Genomic DNA, 17,937 nt, shown 5'->3' on the forward strand with positions numbered 1-17,937 from the left:
GGGCTGGCTGGCACAGTATATACAGGCAGACGCTAGATGGCACAGTATATACAGGTAGACGCTGGATGGCACAGTATATACAGGCAGACGCTGGCTGGCACAGTATATACAGGTAGACGCTGGCTGGCACAGTATATACAGGTAGACGCTGGATGGCACAGTATATACAGGCAGACGCTGGATGGCACAGTATATACAGGTAGACGCTGGACTGCACAGTATATACAGGCAGACGCTAGATGGCACTGGGAGGGGGCTGGCTGGCACAGTATATACAGGCAGACGCTGGATGGCACAGTATATACAGGTAGACGTTGGATGGCACAGTATATACAGGCAGACGCTGGATGGCACTGTGAGGGGGCTGGCTGGCACTGTATATACAGGTAGACGCTGGATGGCACAGTATATACAGGCAGACGCTGGATGGCACAGTATATACAGGTAGACGCTGGCTGGCACAGTATATACAGGCAGACGCTGGATGGCACAGTATATACAGGCAGACGCTGGATGGCACAGTATATACAGGCAGACGCTGGATGGCACTGGGAGGAGGCTGGCTGGCACAGTATATACAGGCAGACGCTGGATGGCACTGGGAGGGGGCTGGCTGGCACAGTATATACAGGTAGACGCTGGATGGCACAGTATATACAGGCAGACGCTGGATGGCACTGGGAGGGGGCTGGCTGGCACAGTATATACAGGTAGACGCTGGATGGCACTGGGAGGGGGCTGGCTGGCACAGTATATACAGGCAGACGCTGGATGGCACAGTATATACAGGCAGACGCTGGATGGCACTGGGAGGGGGCTGGCTGGCACAGTATGTACAGGCAGACGCTGGATGGCACAGTATATACAGGCAGACGCTGGATGGCACTGGGAGGGGGCTGGCTGGCACAGTATATACAGGCAGACGCTGGATGGCACAGTATATACAGGCAGACGCTGGATGGCACTGGGAGGGGGCTGGCTGGCACAGTATATACAGGCAGACGCTGGATGGCACTGGGAGGGGGCTGGCTGGCACAGTATATACAGGCAGACGCTGGATGGCACAGTATATACAGGCAGACGCTGGATGGCACTGGGAGGGGGCTGGCTGGCACAGTATATACAGGTAGACGCTGGCTGGCACAGTATATACAGGCAGACGCTGGATGGCACTGGGAGGGGGCTGGCTGGCACAGTATATACAGGCAGACGCTGGATGGCACTGGGAGGGGGCTGGCTGGCACAGTATATACAGGCAGACGCTGGATGGCACTGGGAGGGGGCTGGCTGGCACAGTATATACAGGCAGACGCTGGATGGCACTGGGAGGGGGCTGGCTGGCACAGTATATACAGGCAGACGCTGGATGGCACTGGGAGGGGGCTGGCTGGCACAGTATATACAGGCAGACGCTGGATGGCACTGGGAGGGGGCTGGCTGGCACTGGTGGCGGTGCTCCAGCGCTACCTGTGGCTGGAGCAGTGCACTATGTGGAGTTGTAGCTGTGCAGGCGTTGGCCATCTCCCTGCCGCCCTCTACCCGCCATGCTCAGTACATAAAGTGTGCGGTGCCCGGTATGATGACCGCCTCCCCCTCACACCACTGTCGCCTCCGTGTGACACAAGGTCCGTCCCTGCGTCTCATCACCGGGTACCACAGACGAGCAGCTGAGCAGTTTCCCGCGCATGCGCGGTACGTGGTGTGGAGACACGGGCTGGAGTCGGCGCCGCGCACGCAGCTGGTCCCTCCTTCCTGATCTCCTGGCCCAGATTTACTAACAAAGGCTGCAGAGTGTGAGGTGCGGGTCAGTGATGGCTGCACATCCTCTCAGCAGGTTCGGGCTGCCGGTCATTGTCATTGTGCATGCTTAGAGGTAAGTATTTCATTGCCTCCTCCACATGAGGAGAGTCTGTCATTCATTCTCACAGGATACAGACACCAGAGGATGTCATTGCATGTAATGCAGGCTGAGTGCACCGCAGGGGCTACTGGCTGCCCTCCTCGCGTCTGTATACGGGTCAATATCATATACCAGCGTCTTATTATTATTGGTTGTAGTATAAGACATTGGGGACGACCCGCCATTGTGCCAGGGGTAGTGGAGTGTATCGCTTCCTCCATGGCGCCGGCGGTGTAGGGCTGACCCCCTGACATCTCCATTGCACTGTGGCCATCGCTGTGTCCACAAAGCCTCGTCTTCCTACCACAGAAGTGTAATGCGCCTCTAATAATTCCGCTGGTCAGGGACTGATTTCTAAATGAAGAACAGTTTCTGTGGTAGAGATGCCAGGCCGGGAGTGATGCCATGTTTTGTGACTGTTGGGCTAGCAGGATCGGCATTTGTCAGTAGGACTATGACTTGCAGTAACACTCTGTAGAGCCAGGTTCACACAGCCCTGTTAAAGGACAGTCACGTTTTTTCTTGGCAGGTGTAACCATCCCCCTACTATGACCTCTGCTTCCATCACAGGCACTACTGCTCCTGCCTTCCTAAGTAGTCACCGCATGTCTCTACCTACCTCACGATAGTCACATTCACCATGGCCCCCCACCTAGTGATCTCTGGCTCTTTTCATCACAGGATCATTTGGCTCCGATCACCTAAATAGCCGGCTCTGTTGGATCCCTATTAAATATGTTCACATGCAGGAGAAGTCCCCCCTGCCCAGTGTACTCAATTTTGGCCGCTTAATAGGCATTAGTGGAGTCAGCAGGTGATTATAGAGGCTTCCTAAGTAAAAACTAACATTTTGTATGGAGTCGCTCCTCAACGTAATCCTTGTATTTGCTCACAGTGTCCTAGCATATTCCACTGCATCATTCCCACATGGCATGTTTATTTGTGTATTTTAGGAACTGCAACATGGAGCAGCCACCTTGTTTGGTGGAGGTCAAGGGTCTGGACCAAATCTCTGGAAAGATCTTAAATCTTACAATGGAGATAATCAGCCTCCTGACCGGAGAGGTGACTTACATCACTTTTTGTCGTGTTCCTGGTGCTTCTCTGTAGAAATTGTCTTGGTATCTTCAGATCATCTTTTACCTGAGACTATTTCCCAGTTTAGGCCACGTTCACGCGTTCAGTATTTGAAAGACAAAACCAGGAGTGGGTGATAAATACAGAAGTGGTGACGTGTTTCTGTTATACTTTTCCTCTGATTGTTCCTCTCCTGGTTTTGGCTTGCAAATACTGATGTAAAATACTGAATGTGTGAACGTGGCCTTAAGCTGTGGATATATATACAGTACAGACCAAAAGTTTGGACACACCTTCTCATTTAAAGATTTTTCTGTATTTTCATGACTATGAAAATTGTACATTCACACTGAAGGCATCAAAACTATGAATTAACACATGTGGAATTATATACTTAACAAAAAAGTGTGAAACAACTGAAAATATGTCTTATATTCTAGGTTCTTCAAAGTAGCCACCTTTTGCTTTGATGGCTGCTTTGCACACTCTTGGCATTCTCTTTATGAGCTTCAAGAGGTAGTCACCGGAAATGGTTTTCACTTCACAGGTGTGCCCTGTCAGGTTTAATAAGTGGGATTTCTTGCCTTATAAATGGGGTTGGGACCATCAGTTGTGTTGTGCAGAAGTCAGGTGGATACACAGCTGATAGTCCTACTGAATAGACTGTTAGAATTTGTATTATGGCAAGAAAAAAGCAGCTAAGTAAAGAAAAACGAGTGGCCATCATTACTTTAAGAAATGAAGGTCAGTCAGTCCGAAAAATTGGGCAAACTTTGAAAGTGTCCCCAAGTGCAGTTGCAAAAACCATCAAGCGTTACAAAGAAACTGGCTCACATGAGGACCACCTCAGGAAAGGAAGACCAAGAGTCACCTCTGCTTCTGAGGATAAGTTTATCTGAGTCACCAGCCTCAGAAATCGCAGGTTAACAGCAGCTCAGATTAGAGACCAGGTCAATGCCACACAGAGTTCTAGCAGCGGACACATCTCTACAACAACTGTTACGAGGAGACTTTGTGCAGCAGGCCTTCATGGTAAAATAGCTGCTAGGAAACCACTGCTAAGGACAGGCAACAAGCAGAAGAGACTTGTTTGGGCTAAAGAACACAAGGAATAGACATTAGACCAGTGGAAATCTGTGCTTTGGTCTGATGAGTCCAAATTTGAGATCTTTGGTTCCAACCACCGTGTCTTTGTGCGACGCAGAAAAGGTGAACGGATGGACTCTACATGCCTGGTTCCCACCGTGAAGCATGGAGGAGGTGTGATGGTGTGGGGGTGCTTTGCTGGTGACACTGTTGGAGATTTATTCAAAATTGAAGGCATACTGAACCAGCATGGCTACCACAGCATCTTGCAGTGGCATGCTATTCAATCCGGTTTGCGTTTAGTTGGACCATCATTTATTTTTCAACAGGACAATGACCCCAAACACACCTCCAGGCTGTGTAAGAGCTATTTGACCAAGAAGAAGAGTGATGGGGTGCTACGCCAGATGACCTGGCCTCCACAGTCACCAGACCTGAACCCAGTCGAGATGGTTTGGGGTGAGCTAGACCGCAGAGTGAAGGCAAAAGGGCCAACAAGTGCTAAGCATCTCTGGGAACTCCTTCAAGATTGTTGGAAGACCATTTCCGGTGACTACCTCTTGAAGCTCATGAAGAGAATGCCAAGAGTGTGCAAAGCAGCCATCAAAGCAAAAGGTGGCTACTTTGAAGAACCTAGAATATAAGACATATTTTCAGCTGTTTCACACTTTTTTGTTAAGTATATAATTCCACATGTGTTAATTCATAGTTTTGATGCCTTCAGTGTGAATGTACAATTTTCATAGTCATGAAAATACAGAAATTTCTTTAAATGAGAAGGTGTGTCCAAACTTTTGGTCTGTACTGTATGTGTGTATGTATGTATGTATGTATATATATAATTGCGCAAAAAGCACCTTTTGGATGAGCAGCTTCATGAGCGCAGAGCAAACGAGGCATAACCTCAACATAACAGCAGCATACCTCTGATTTAGAGTATGGACACACATTTGTCTTTTTTCAGGCGGATTTTGCTTTTTTATCCTCATCAAAATGCGCTGCAAAAGTGCCCCATGAAATGAACATAATGCACCGCAATGTCAAAACAACATTACTGTGCACATGTTCCGTCTTATGTCACTTCTTTTTACTGCTTCAGGATTCAGAAACCTTGAAGAGGTTAAAAGAAGTGACCTGCAAAAGACAACAGTATCAGAGCAGCTGCAAGAACGCCTGCAAATTCACTTTTGTAAAACAATTGCCAGCACGCCCTGTGCACATTCTCTTGCCGTGTTATTCCACACATTTTTGAAGGGTAAAAAATGCAGCATTTTACCATACCAGCCAGGGCTGTGAAGTAGTAGTCGGTATAAAATGGACAGACTGACTCCTAAAATATATAGTAAATTGGGTTCATTAGTACAATGCAGGATGTGCTGTAAATGTTTTCATAAGAGTTTGGGAAAGTTATGAAATGTCCTATAAATGTCTGTTCTCTTCCTGATCTAAGGATCTCGGCTTGTAGTTCAGATGAATCTGTGCTGCACTTTATGTACATGCTGTGGAGTCGAGTCAGGGAAATTGAGGAGTCAGAATTGGTGACCTGGTTTACCGACTCCACAGCCCTGGTACCAGCAAAGTTTTCTGCACACACTGTGTATTTTTTCCTTGCTGATTGGAACTGTCAAAACATTTTTTTTTTTTTTTTTAATCTGCTTTGACCTATTTAGCGTTTTTACGGATTCAAATTAATGGTGAAAAATGCATCAATGTGTGCACATATCTTTATCCTTATCCTCATTGAAACCTGTGTTTTTGTAGGAATATACTATGGTGAATAAATCTGGTGACATCTTGAATAACGTGATAGACATGGTGAGCCCTCCATCTGCTTCACATGAGAGAGACCATGATAAGAAGATCCTAGAACTCACCACCAAGATAGTGCAGCTGCTGACTGGAGAGGTGAGGAGCTCTGGGACACAGTACATCAACGTCCATTGATATTTTTAGTAGCCTCTCTTTTGTCATGTCACCTTTTATGATTCAGAAAAAGACAATCCATTTTTATAAAGAGACACTAAGCTGTAAAATATTTTGTGCTTAAAATTAAGTGTAACTCATAAAAGTGAAATATATATACATACATGAAGATGTGAGACTTCAAGTGGTTCAGCTCCTGCACCTTAAATAGTGGCCTCCAAAAAGTAGTAGTCCAGTTTTTTAACACTTTCCTGTGCCGGAAATGTGCATTATTTGATGGAGGACACTGAAGCCCCTCATTTGTAGACCCAGCAATGAGAAGCACATGTGACATTGTAGAAACAGCAGACTGATAGATATATGGCATGTATCGGAGGATGACTGGGGTTGTTATGTTTCAGGTTCCTCTGAAGAGTGGAGATATAGCTGTGTACTTCACTACAGATGAGTGGGAATATTATAAAGAGCACGAAGATTTATATAACAGCCCAGCTATGGCATCGCCAAGGTCAATCCGCTTTCAGCGTAAGTAGAACATTCATTTAGAGTGGTTGTAGATACACCCTAATGATGGATGGTGTGTGGTCGCTTAAACCCTTGTTTTGAAGAACAGGTTAATCGTATAGTTCACATGACTTGTAGAAACACCTGATGGGCAACAACAATTATTTTGGCATCAGTCTTAATAAATTTCCTTCGCTGTTTTGAACCGTTAACATAAAATAAGACAGCTATAATCGGTAACCTTTGACCAAAGGTTTATATAGCAAGATTGACTGATTAAGAGAAAAATGTCTGACCTAGCACCACAATTTATCTAACTGCATGTTTGTGCCAAAGACCCCATATAGGCAAGCGAAAAAAGAGGACATGGGACATAAAAGGCACCAAACACAGAATAATTCAATAGGTACGCAATGTCGTGAAAAATTCATACAAAATGTATTATTGTTCTCAGGACATTAGACACCACCATTAAAAACCATATAGAACAAAACAGAACAAATAAACAAAAAAAGAAGAAATCCCCTTGCAGAAAATAGCATATCAATATAATCTGGAATAGTGAATAATTGATCTGTGCAGAGTAGTCATTAATTGTGGTACATAATTTAAATCCACCTAGTATAAGTATAATAACATGATTTAAATAGAACAATCAATAAAAAAGCATGATTTGCAAATAACCTCCAGACCCACTCTATATCTAATAATTCATACACAGTTCTCACAAGGAGAATATCCAATATATAGAGTATATCCTAGGGAGAAGAGTGGTACCAGAATGGGGAATAAATATAAAAGTACCAACAATGTATATGCACAGATAAAAAGAAGGAGATGTCAATAATACAAAACCTACGCGTTACGCCATATGATTATGGCTTCCTCAGGGGTATAGAGTCAGTGTCCCAGAAATTGAGAAGATATACACCAAAAGTCACATGTCCCAATTAGTTAAACAAGAGAGTCAATGAAAACATGGACTAGACCAGATGGAATTAATGCCATCAAAAAATAACCCCACTATAAGATGTATATAGGCTCCAGTGATATTCCCAGATCCACAATTGGATCTGGAACGCAACTGCCTGAAGACAGGGAATAGAAAATGCACAAAAAAAAAAAAAGACATCTACATGTATGATGCTTTTATGGTCTCATTGATAGACTATCCTTATTCTGTGTTGTGGTGTCCCTGCCTGTTTCTATTCCTATTTAAACTAGTAATAACTTGGACCCTTCTTGCCTTGCTCTCTTAATCTTTGGCTCGTTTTTGGCCTTGCGCTCCGTGATGGCATGCATAGGCATTCAGGTGGGAGGCAGTTGCGTTCCCGCGTGGAGCGCACCGCTATGGATTGTGGTCCTTTGATCCCACCCCCGTGGCGCGTCCTTTCCGGACGTTCCCTTTGTGGTGCGCACTTTGCCGATGTGCACCCTGGCTGTGCGGGGGGTTGTCTCCCTCCCCCGGACTCTGCTTCCGGTTGCTGTGCTTTGGCGGTGCGTTCCACTGTGGCACGCATGCCACTCTCCATGCATGCCACTCTTTATGAGAAGGTATATTCTTTTTAATGGGCTGCAGCTTATTTCTATCAGGCCCTGGTGGGAAGCACGTAATTGTGGATCTGGGAATATCACTGGAGCCTATATACATCTTATAGTGGGGTTATTTTTTGATGGCATTAATTCCATCTGGTCTAGTCCATGTTTTCATTGACACTCTTGTTTAACGAATTGGGACATGTGACTTTTGGTGTATATCTTCTCAATTTCTGGGACACTGACTCTATACCCCTGAGGAAGCCATAATCATATGGCGTAACGCGTAGGTTTTGTATTATTGACATCTCCTTCTTTTTATCTGTGCATATACATTGTTGGTACTTTTATATTTATTCCCCATTCTGGTACCACTCTTCTCCCTAGGATATACTCTATATATTGGATATTCTCCTTGTGAGAACTGTGTATGAATTATTAGATATAGAGTGGGTCTGGAGGTTATTTGCAAATCATGCTTTTTTATTGATTGTTCTATTTAAATCATGTTATTATACTTATACTAGGTGGATTTAAATTATGTACCACAATTAATGACTACTCTGCACAGATCAATTATTCACTATTCCAGATTATATTGATATGCTATTTTCTGCAAGGGGATTTCTTCTTTTTTTGTTTATTTGTTCTGTTTTGTTCTATATGGTTTTTAATCATGTTTTTTAATGGTGGTGTAATGCAGGTGCCGGAAATTAAAAAAAAAAAAAAAAAAAAAAAAATAAAAAAAAATAAATAAATAATATATACAGGTACGCTGAATAAGGGATTGCAACAAGGGTAATAAACAGTAATTTGAAGTAATGGCAAAAGTCTCTCAAGGTAATGTGGTGCCCTCCATCATGGGAGACACCACGTGAGTTCCTTAACTGTGAATATGGCCCTAGCTGGGGTCACCGGTTATTCCCGCTAGGCCGAAAGTCTTTTCCGGACAAATTCAATTAGATCACGTTGAAGTTCTTTAACCCCAACCTGAGTACCTAAACCCAATTGGCCCCAGTACCGTGAGTGAACAGTAGAAGTGACGGCCTGTTCACGTATGCAGCTCCTCTGCTTTCACTGGCGTGACTTTCCTGGGACAGCCGTCTCTCAACTCCTCTCTTCTTTGCTGTTGGAGGCAATCTCTCAAGCCTTGGGTAGGGTGTCCAGACCTCGTCTGTCGGCGGGCGACGTCGGGTTCTGCAAACTCACTCAGCACCGCAAGCAGGCTCCGAGTCTCCTCAGCCGGCACAGCACTCGGGTCACATCTGTGAGGGATCTGGAGCTCTTCCACCGGCGCCCGGCTGTGGCACCTCACAGGCCTCTGGCTTAGGCCTGCCACACGGGGCTTCTCAGCACGCAGAGAACACGTCTCCTCCTCTCTGCTGCTTGGCGCCAAAAACTGCTCAGGCTTGGCGCGCTGGCCTCTTATCTCCCGGAACTCCTTCCTGGAAGTCACCTGATCTGGTCCAGTGTCTAAATCTGCTCTCCCTTCAACTTCCCTTGCATATCTTGGTTCCGCTTGACTGTGTCTGGCCAGCAGATGGCAGTCTCTCTCCATCTTTGAAACCTCATGTAGGAGTTCCCTTACAAGCTCTCTCGCCTCTGCTACATTGGTGTCTAATGTCCTGAGAACAATAATACATTTTGTATGAATTTTTCACGACTTTGCGTACCTATTTAATTATTCGGTGTGTTTGGTGCCTTTATGTCCCATGTCCTCTTTTTTTAAGATTGACTGATTATAGCTGAACGATCGCCACTTTGCGTAAGTGCATCACATGTATGCCCTTGATCCTTAAGGCTATGTTCCTACAAAGTATTGCAGCGTTCAAACAGATGACTGACCTGGTCAATGATCCGGAGTTGATTTTCACATCTCTAGTTGTTTTTTTGCCTCATTTTGGCCATTTGTAATGTTTTGTGATGCATATTGCCTGATTCAGCTTGTAGTGCATGTGTTAGCACATTATCTTTGCTGGAAAATAATGTTTTAGCAGCTAATGTAGACGTAAACTGAGTCTGAGTCCTTCACAGCATGAGCTCCATGGTCCTGGAAAGGTGGGCTTTGAATGAAGGTGCTTTGTATATTCTATAGGGTTATTTATATATTGACTGCAGCGCAGTTAATGGGTTGTAGAAGAAATCTTCCAATATCCATTTTTGTCTGAGCACTAATCCATCGCGCATATGTACAGTGTACCATCCTGTCAACGTACATATTGTGATGCAAGTAGGTGTCTGTTAAAGGGAAACTGTAAGCAGATTTTTGCTATTTAATCTAAGCAACATGATTTAGGGGCAGAGGCCCTGATTTCACTGACGTGTCACCGACTCTTCTGCTTGTTGTAGTTTCAATAAAATCAGCTTTTATCAGCAGGAAATTATTACTAGAGGAATAGGTGGCTCAAGTGATGTAGTTGTCCTGCTCTGTGTAACCCCGCCCCCACCAGTGATTGGTAGAAAGGTGCCAATCAGAGGTGTGGGTGGGGTTATATAGATCTCAGCATTCAGAGAACTGCTAGATCTGCAGCAGACAAAACTGATTTTTATCAAAACTGCAGCAAGCATCCCAGTAAGTGATACATCGCTGGAATCGGGCTCTCTTGTCCCACATTATGCTGCTCTCAGATAACATAGCAAAAACCTGGTGACAGACTCCCTTTTAAGGTTTCTGTTAAAAAAAAAAAAAAAAAAAAAAAAAAAAGGGTAGGTCATCATTAATTTCACTAATCCTGAAATGCAGTCAATCTTTTTGCTTTACAGGTCGAGCAGCTCTCAAGGATACAACCTCTAGTAAACCTCAACCACCAAAGTTAAAAACACCACGAAAGAAACGGAAATACGTGAGGAAAAAGGTCAAGAGGACTACCTCCTGTAGAAAATTAAATGGGCAAGATGAAGAATGGCATCTTCCGGAAGACTATACATCTGACGCCAACGACGACCACGTGATTCCAAATAGTGATGATGATGAAGAGTTTGACAGGTTATTTTCTGTTAAATGTAAAGAGTGTGGCAAAATGTTCCAGAACAAAGCCGCCCACTTATCCCACCAGAAGACCCACACCCGGGTGTTCAGCTGTAACATCTGCGGCAGCTTTTTCCCTCACAAGCTACCTCTTCTTCAGCACCAAAGGGCGCACACTGAATCAAAGCCATTCGCTTGTCTGGACTGTGGAAAGCGTTTTCCCCGTCTGGTTAATCTGGAAACCCATCGGAGAGTACACAGTGGTGAGAAGCCATTCTCTTGTTCTGAATGTGGGAAAAGGTTTTCCTGTGAGGCAAACCTTCTCAAGCACCATAGAATTCACACAGGGGAGAAACCATTCACCTGTACTGAATGTGGAAAGTCCTTTGTGAAGAGCTCCCATCTGTCCCGCCATAAGCGCATTCACACAGGGGAGAAACCCTTTCTTTGCACTGAATGTGGGAAGCGCTTCACCAACAAGGAAAACTTGGTAACTCATAGGAGGTTTCACACAGGAGAGAAACCCTTTCCATGTGGGGAATGTGGCAAAAGCTTCAAGTTTAAGTCTCACCTTATGGTACATCAGAGAACACATACGGGGGAGAGGCCATTTTCTTGTGCTTACTGTGATCGACGCTTCATTGAAAGGTCCCATCTAGTCAAACACCAGCGTTCCCACACTGGTGAAAAGCCGTACTCATGCAAGCACTGTGGAAAAAGCTTTGCTCGCAGTTCACATTGTGTAAACCATGAAAAGACACACATGCGAGAGAAAAAATTCCCATGCCCCGATTGTGGGAAATGCTTTGGACTTAAGAGTCAGCTGAATAAGCATTGGAAAACTCACTGAGTAAATGGTTATTAGCTATCGATCCACGAAAGGGTAATTCCACTCAAATCCAAGATTTTCTTTTATACAAAGGAACTTTTCGTAGAAAACAGTATTTCCATTGATTTTTTTTTTTTTTTTTCCTGTTCCTAGGTGGCAGTGGTGAAGTAGATAGTGATTGTAGACTGAATCTCTTCTATTTAGTCAGGAGAATGCTGAAATGTGCTCATGAAGAGACGACCACAGCCCAATATGTGCTCAGAGGAGATGTTGCTTTTTAAGGAGGGTGGGGGGTAATTTATTACTATTTACTTGAAAGAAGATCAGTCAGCACTACTGACATGTCTGTTTTAGAAAATACTTCTTCATGAGGAAATAATTCTGGAATATTTTTACTTGCAACTCTGTGCTGTTCCTCTGTTATTCTTCTTAGAAATATATACATAATGACCGTTACCATTGGGGAACGTTTCTCTGCACACCTTGAAACTTTCCAGGCAGTGCTGACTGTGCCAGGATGAGTAGGAGAATGGGAATGCCCAGTTGTTCGCTTATTCATACATTTTCAGGAAGAATAACAGAGTAACAATGCATAGTTCTAAGTAAACTTGTTCCAGAATTGTTAATTAATGGGGAATACGATTTCAGTGATATGAACAAATGTTAAATATTTGTTGTTTTTTTAAAAAAATGAAGAAAATGCTTTTATGTAACATGTTTATTGTAACATTGTTCACAGTAAAAACCCTCTTAATATTTGCTAGTCCACCATTTGATTTCTGCACAGATCTGCCTCATCATCCGCATCACATATGAACCAGCAACATCACGATGTATGCTTTCACTGTGCCCCGCAACTTCCCACTTCCGCATCGTTTGATTGTCAATGATTTTTTGGGGGTCTTATGAATGCCTAAGTGTTTCTACCATAAACCTGCCCACCACCATAACCATTTGGAACAATTTCCAAATATACGCTCATAGAAAACACCATCCATCTGTGCCACTGCATATGTTTTGTTTTTTTCTTTTACAGTGAATGGGAAATGACCTATCATTTAAAACAGGTTTTTGTTTAGTGTATTTTTAACCTCTTTACAACCCAAGGTGGTTTGCACGTTAATGACCAGGCCAATTTTTACAATTCTGACCACTTTCACTTTGAGGTAATTACTCTGAAACGCTTCAATGGATCCCCCTGATTCTGAGATTGTTTTTTCGTGACATATTGTACTTCATGATTGTGGTAAAATTTCTTTGATATCACTTGCATTTATTTGTGAAAAAAACGGAAATTTGGCGAAAATTTAGCAATTTTCAAAATTTGAATTGTTATGCCCTTAAATCAGAGAGATATGTCACACAAGAGTTAATAAATAACATTTCTCACATGTCTACTTTACATTAGCACAATTTTGGAACCAAATTTTTTTTTTATTAGTGAGCTATAAGGGTTAAAAGTTGACCAGCGATTTCTCATTTTTCCAACAAAATTTACAAAACAATTTTTTTTTAGGCATCACATTTGAAGTCACTTTGAGGGGTCTTTATGACAGAAAATACCCAAAAGTGACACCATTCTAAAAACTGCACCCCTCAAGGTGCTCAAAACCACATTCAAGAAGTTTATTAACCCTTCGGGTGCTTCACAGGAATTTTTGGAATGTGGAAGAAAAAAATGAACATTTAACTTTTTTCACAAAAATGTTACTTTAGATACAATTTTTTTTTTTTTTTATTTTCGCAGGAGTAACAGGAAAAAATGGACCTCAAAATTTGTTGTGCAATTGACCCCTGGGCACGCAGATACTCCATATGTGGGAAAAAAAACACTGTTTGGGCGCACGGCAGGGTTCGGAAGGAAAGAAGCGCCATTTGACTTTTTGATTGTAAAATTTGCTTGAATAATTAGCAGACGCCATGTTGCGCTTGGAGAGCCCCTGGTGTGCCTAAACAGTGGAAACCGCCCACAAGTGACACCATTTTGGAAACTAGACCCCTCAGGGAACTTATCTAGATGTGTGGTTAGCACCTTGAACCCCCAAGTCCTTTACAGAAGTTTATAACATGGAGCCGTGAAAATAAAAAAATCAAACTTTTTCCAGAAAAATTGTTTTAGCCCCAACTTTTTTATTTCACAAGGGTAAGAGGAGAAAATGGACCCCAAAAACTTCTGTTCAATTTCTCCTGAGTACGCCAGTACCCCATATGTAGGGAAAATACAGTGTTTGGGCGCATGCCAGAGTTCAGAAGGGAAGGAGCACTGTGTGACTTTTTGAACGCAAAATCATCTGGAATGGAGAGCCCCTGATTTGCCTAAATAGTGGAAACCCCCCCCCCCCCACAAGTGACCTTATTTTGGAAACTATTTTATCAAGGGGTATAGTGAACATTTTGAACAAAGAGGTACGACACAGAATTTGATAACATTAGGTCATCATATTGAATAAGTTGTCATTAGTCTTGAGCGCAAGTGCTCGCTACTTGAGTTTGCATCGGGTACTCAGGTATTCACCATGTATCAAGGGTGCTCGAGTGAAATGCTAGAGTCCCCGCCCGCATGTTTCACGGTTATTAGACACCCAAACAAAATCATGCGGGGATCGCTCGTGCATGGCAGGCAATCCCCGCAAGGTTTTTTTGGCCGCGAAGCATATGGGGTGGAGACTCGAGCACCCACCATACTCAATGCATACCCGAGCACCCGATGCAAACTCAAGTAGCGAGCACTTGCGCTCAACACTAGTATTTTGTTCTTTATTTTTTTTTTTACTTTTGAAAAAAATTCCCAACCCTGATTTTTTACGCCGTTCCTCGTGTGGTATAAGTGATTAGACGACTTTATTCTTCGGGTCGGTGAGACTACAGAGATACCAGAATCCTATCGGGTTTTTATGATAGACAGCTGTCACACACTAAAAGACGCATTTTTATGTAAAATCTAGTTTTTGCATCGCCATATTTTGAGAGCTATAATTTTTCCATATTTTAGCCAACAGAGTCATGTGACGGCTTGTTTTTTGCGGGATGAGTTGACGTTTTTATTGGTGCCATTTTCAGGCACGTGACATTTTTTGATCGCTTTCTATTCTGATTTTTGGGAGGCAGAATAAACAAAAACCAACAATTCAGGAATTTTTTTTATTTTTTTATTCTGCTCCACGTGTGGTAAAATTGATAAGGTAGCTTTATTCTTCGGGTCAGTACATTTACAGCGGTACCACATTTATATCGTTTTTCTATGTTTTGGCGCTTTTACATAATTTTTTTGCAAATAGCTTTTATTATTTTTTTCTATAATCTCTTTATTCTGAGAGCTATAACTTTATTTTTCGGCTGATGGAGCTGTATGGCGGCTTGTTTTTTGTGGGACAAGATGACGTATTCAGCGGTACCATTTTTATTTATATTTGTCTTTTTGATCGCGTGTTATTCCATTTTTTGTTTGGCGGTATGATGATAAAGCATTGTTTTTTGTTTTATATTTTTATTTTTTACCGTGTTCACTAAAGGGGTTAACTAGTTGGACAATTTTATAGGTCAGGTCATTCCAGACGCGGCGATACCAAATATGTGTACTTTTATTGTGTGTTGTTGTTTTTTTTTTTTTTCATAATAATATTTATTGATGGGTACATTATATTTTTATTTTTGGTGGATTATTTTTTTACATCTTTACAATTATTATTTTTTTTTTTTTTTCACTTTCTGATAGTTTTTTTACTTTTATACTTTGTCCCACTATGGGACTTTCACTTTTTTTATTCTGATCGCCTGCATGGCTCAGGAATGCAGCACCATCCCTGTGCCATGCAGGCTGTCAGCGCTGCACAGGGAGAAGATAGTTTGGTCATGCACTGTGCATGACCATGACCAAAATATCTTCCTGCTCTCTGGTGACCCGGATGTCGTCATGGCAACATCCAGGAAGCCGCGGCAGACAGCGCTGGAGGCCAGAAGAGGAGGTGAGTATTGCGATCACCTCCCCTTAGCCACCGCAATGCCTAAGTGCGTGCGCAATCGCAATGACTTATTAATACGTCTTGGGCTTTAAAGGGGTTAAACATTTTTTTTTTTTTTTTTTTTCTTCATATCACTATTTAAAAAAAAAAAATGCAACATCTAGCACTTATCATACTGATCGTTAGATCTAATATAAGACTACTACTTCCTATTGGGCACTTGCAGTGTGGGACCGGGATGCCAAGGGCCCATCAGTAACATCAACTCCAGGGCCCCATTTTTCAGCTACATGCAAATATGACTTTACCTTCATTTACAAATTTCTATAGCAATGAACTGGGTAGATTGATAAATGAATAATATGCTGCCTTCGTCTGTATGTAGTGAATCAAGTGTATTGTGCTAAGCATTGCTCATATAAGAGGGTGGTGGCCCACTCCTACATGGGGGCCCACGGGAGGATTCTCCTGCTGGCCAGTCTGAGTCTGGCCACTTTGGATATTAGCAGCAGTTAGAGATGGAATAATCTATTCCCAGGATTCTGGTCTATCTGTACTATATGACCGCTGGACAGGAGGCCAGCAAATCTCTTCTTACCACCCGACATTCCCAGCTACTCGTTTGATTAGTTGGGCTGATGCAACATTGTGTGTGTGTGTGTGTGTTACGCCGCAATAATGACGTTGCACCAGTGTAGCAAATCAAGAGGTACTGGGAATGTGATGATTAAAGAGCTTTTCTGGCCTCCCATCCAGCAGTCACAGATTACTCACCTGGACCTGAAGTCCTGTGAATCGATTCTCCCATCATTAGCAGCAATAGACTGTCTCAGACCCTGCTGAATTGTATGAAACTAATAGATGACCTTTGCCCTGATGACAGCATGCTCATCATTGTAAATGGAGGGGGAAGTGGGGAGGCTGTAACATCACCTATTGTAATTGGTGGATCATGTGTTATATTCAGCACATAGGATTGCAGTTAATGGTAGCACTTCTATCTGTGATGATAATGAGTCTACTGAAAAGTCTTCTGTACAGAGCAGGAAGTGTGGGTCTAGTGAAAGGCTTTGTGGCCTGTGTGAAAATTGCATAATGTCTGATATTTATGTTTGAGTAAAATTAACAAGAACAAGATAGGTGGGTAAAAAAAGAGTGGATGAATAGATAGAAAAGGCAAATCAATGTTATTCACAACCTCACCGAAGATATTTGTTCATACTAGGACAGTGTTATTAGGCCACGTTCACACCTCAGTATTAAGTCAGTATTTTACATCAGTATACAGTTAGGTCCATATATATTTGGACAGAGACAACATTTTTCTAATTTTGGTTCTAGACATTACCACAATGAATTTTAAACAAAACAATTCAGATGCAGTTGAAGTTCAGACTTTCAGCTTTCATTTGAGGGTATCCACATTAAAATTGGATGAAGGGTTTAGGAGTTTCAGCTTCTTAACATGTGCCACCCAGTTTTTAAAGGGACCAAAAGTAATTGGACAGATTAAATAATTGTAAATAAAATGTTAATTTCTAGTACTTGGTTGAAAACCCTTTGTTGGCAATGACTGCCTGAAGTCTTGAACTCATGGACATCACCAGACGCTGTGTTTCCTCCTTTTTGATGCACTTCCAGGCATTCACTGCAGTGGTTTTCAGTTGCTGTTTGTTTGTGGGCCTTTCTGTCTGAAGTTTAGTCTTTAACCCCTTTACCCCCGAGGGTGGTTTGCACGTTAATGACCAGGCCAATTTTTACAATTCTGACCACTGTCACTTTATGAGGTAATTACTCTGGAACGCTTCAACGGATCCCCCTGATTCTGAGATTGTTTTTTCGTGACATATTGTACTTCATGATTGTGGTAAAATTTCTTCGATATCATTTGCATTTATTTGTGAAAAAAACGGAAATTTGGCGAAAATTTTACAATTTTCAAAATTTGAATTTTTATGCCTTTAAATCAGAGATATGTCACACAAAATAGTTAATAAATAACATTTCCCACATGTTTACTTTGCATCAGCACAATTTTGGAACCAAAATTTTTTTTTGCCATTTGACTGACTTTTCGATTGTAAAATTTGCTTGAATACTTAGCGGACGCCATGTTGCGTTTGGAGAGCCCCTGATGTGCCTAAACATTGGA

General features: G+C 42.7%; 1 protein-coding gene across 1 annotated transcript; it reads left to right on the forward strand.

Annotated features, from left to right (window-relative positions):
• Window positions 1–1,675: 1,675 nt before the first annotated feature.
• LOC141271154 (uncharacterized) lies at window positions 1,676–12,890 on the forward strand. The gene is made up of 5 exons (XM_073681261.1): window positions 1,676–1,873; window positions 2,854–2,965; window positions 5,825–5,968; window positions 6,388–6,511; window positions 10,790–12,890. Exons 2-5 carry the CDS (start codon window positions 2,864–2,866, stop codon window positions 11,842–11,844), a joined length of 1,425 nt encoding a protein of 474 aa, XP_073537362.1. The 5' UTR covers window positions 1,676–1,873; window positions 2,854–2,863; the 3' UTR covers window positions 11,845–12,890.
• Window positions 12,891–17,937: the final 5,047 nt, after the last annotated feature.

Source organism: Phyllobates terribilis, unplaced genomic scaffold (assembly GCF_046119375.1).
Source record: "Phyllobates terribilis strain yellow unplaced genomic scaffold, ASM4611937v1 Scaffold_5__5_contigs__length_657084704, whole genome shotgun sequence".
Taxonomy (NCBI): domain Eukaryota; kingdom Metazoa; phylum Chordata; class Amphibia; order Anura; family Dendrobatidae; genus Phyllobates; species Phyllobates terribilis.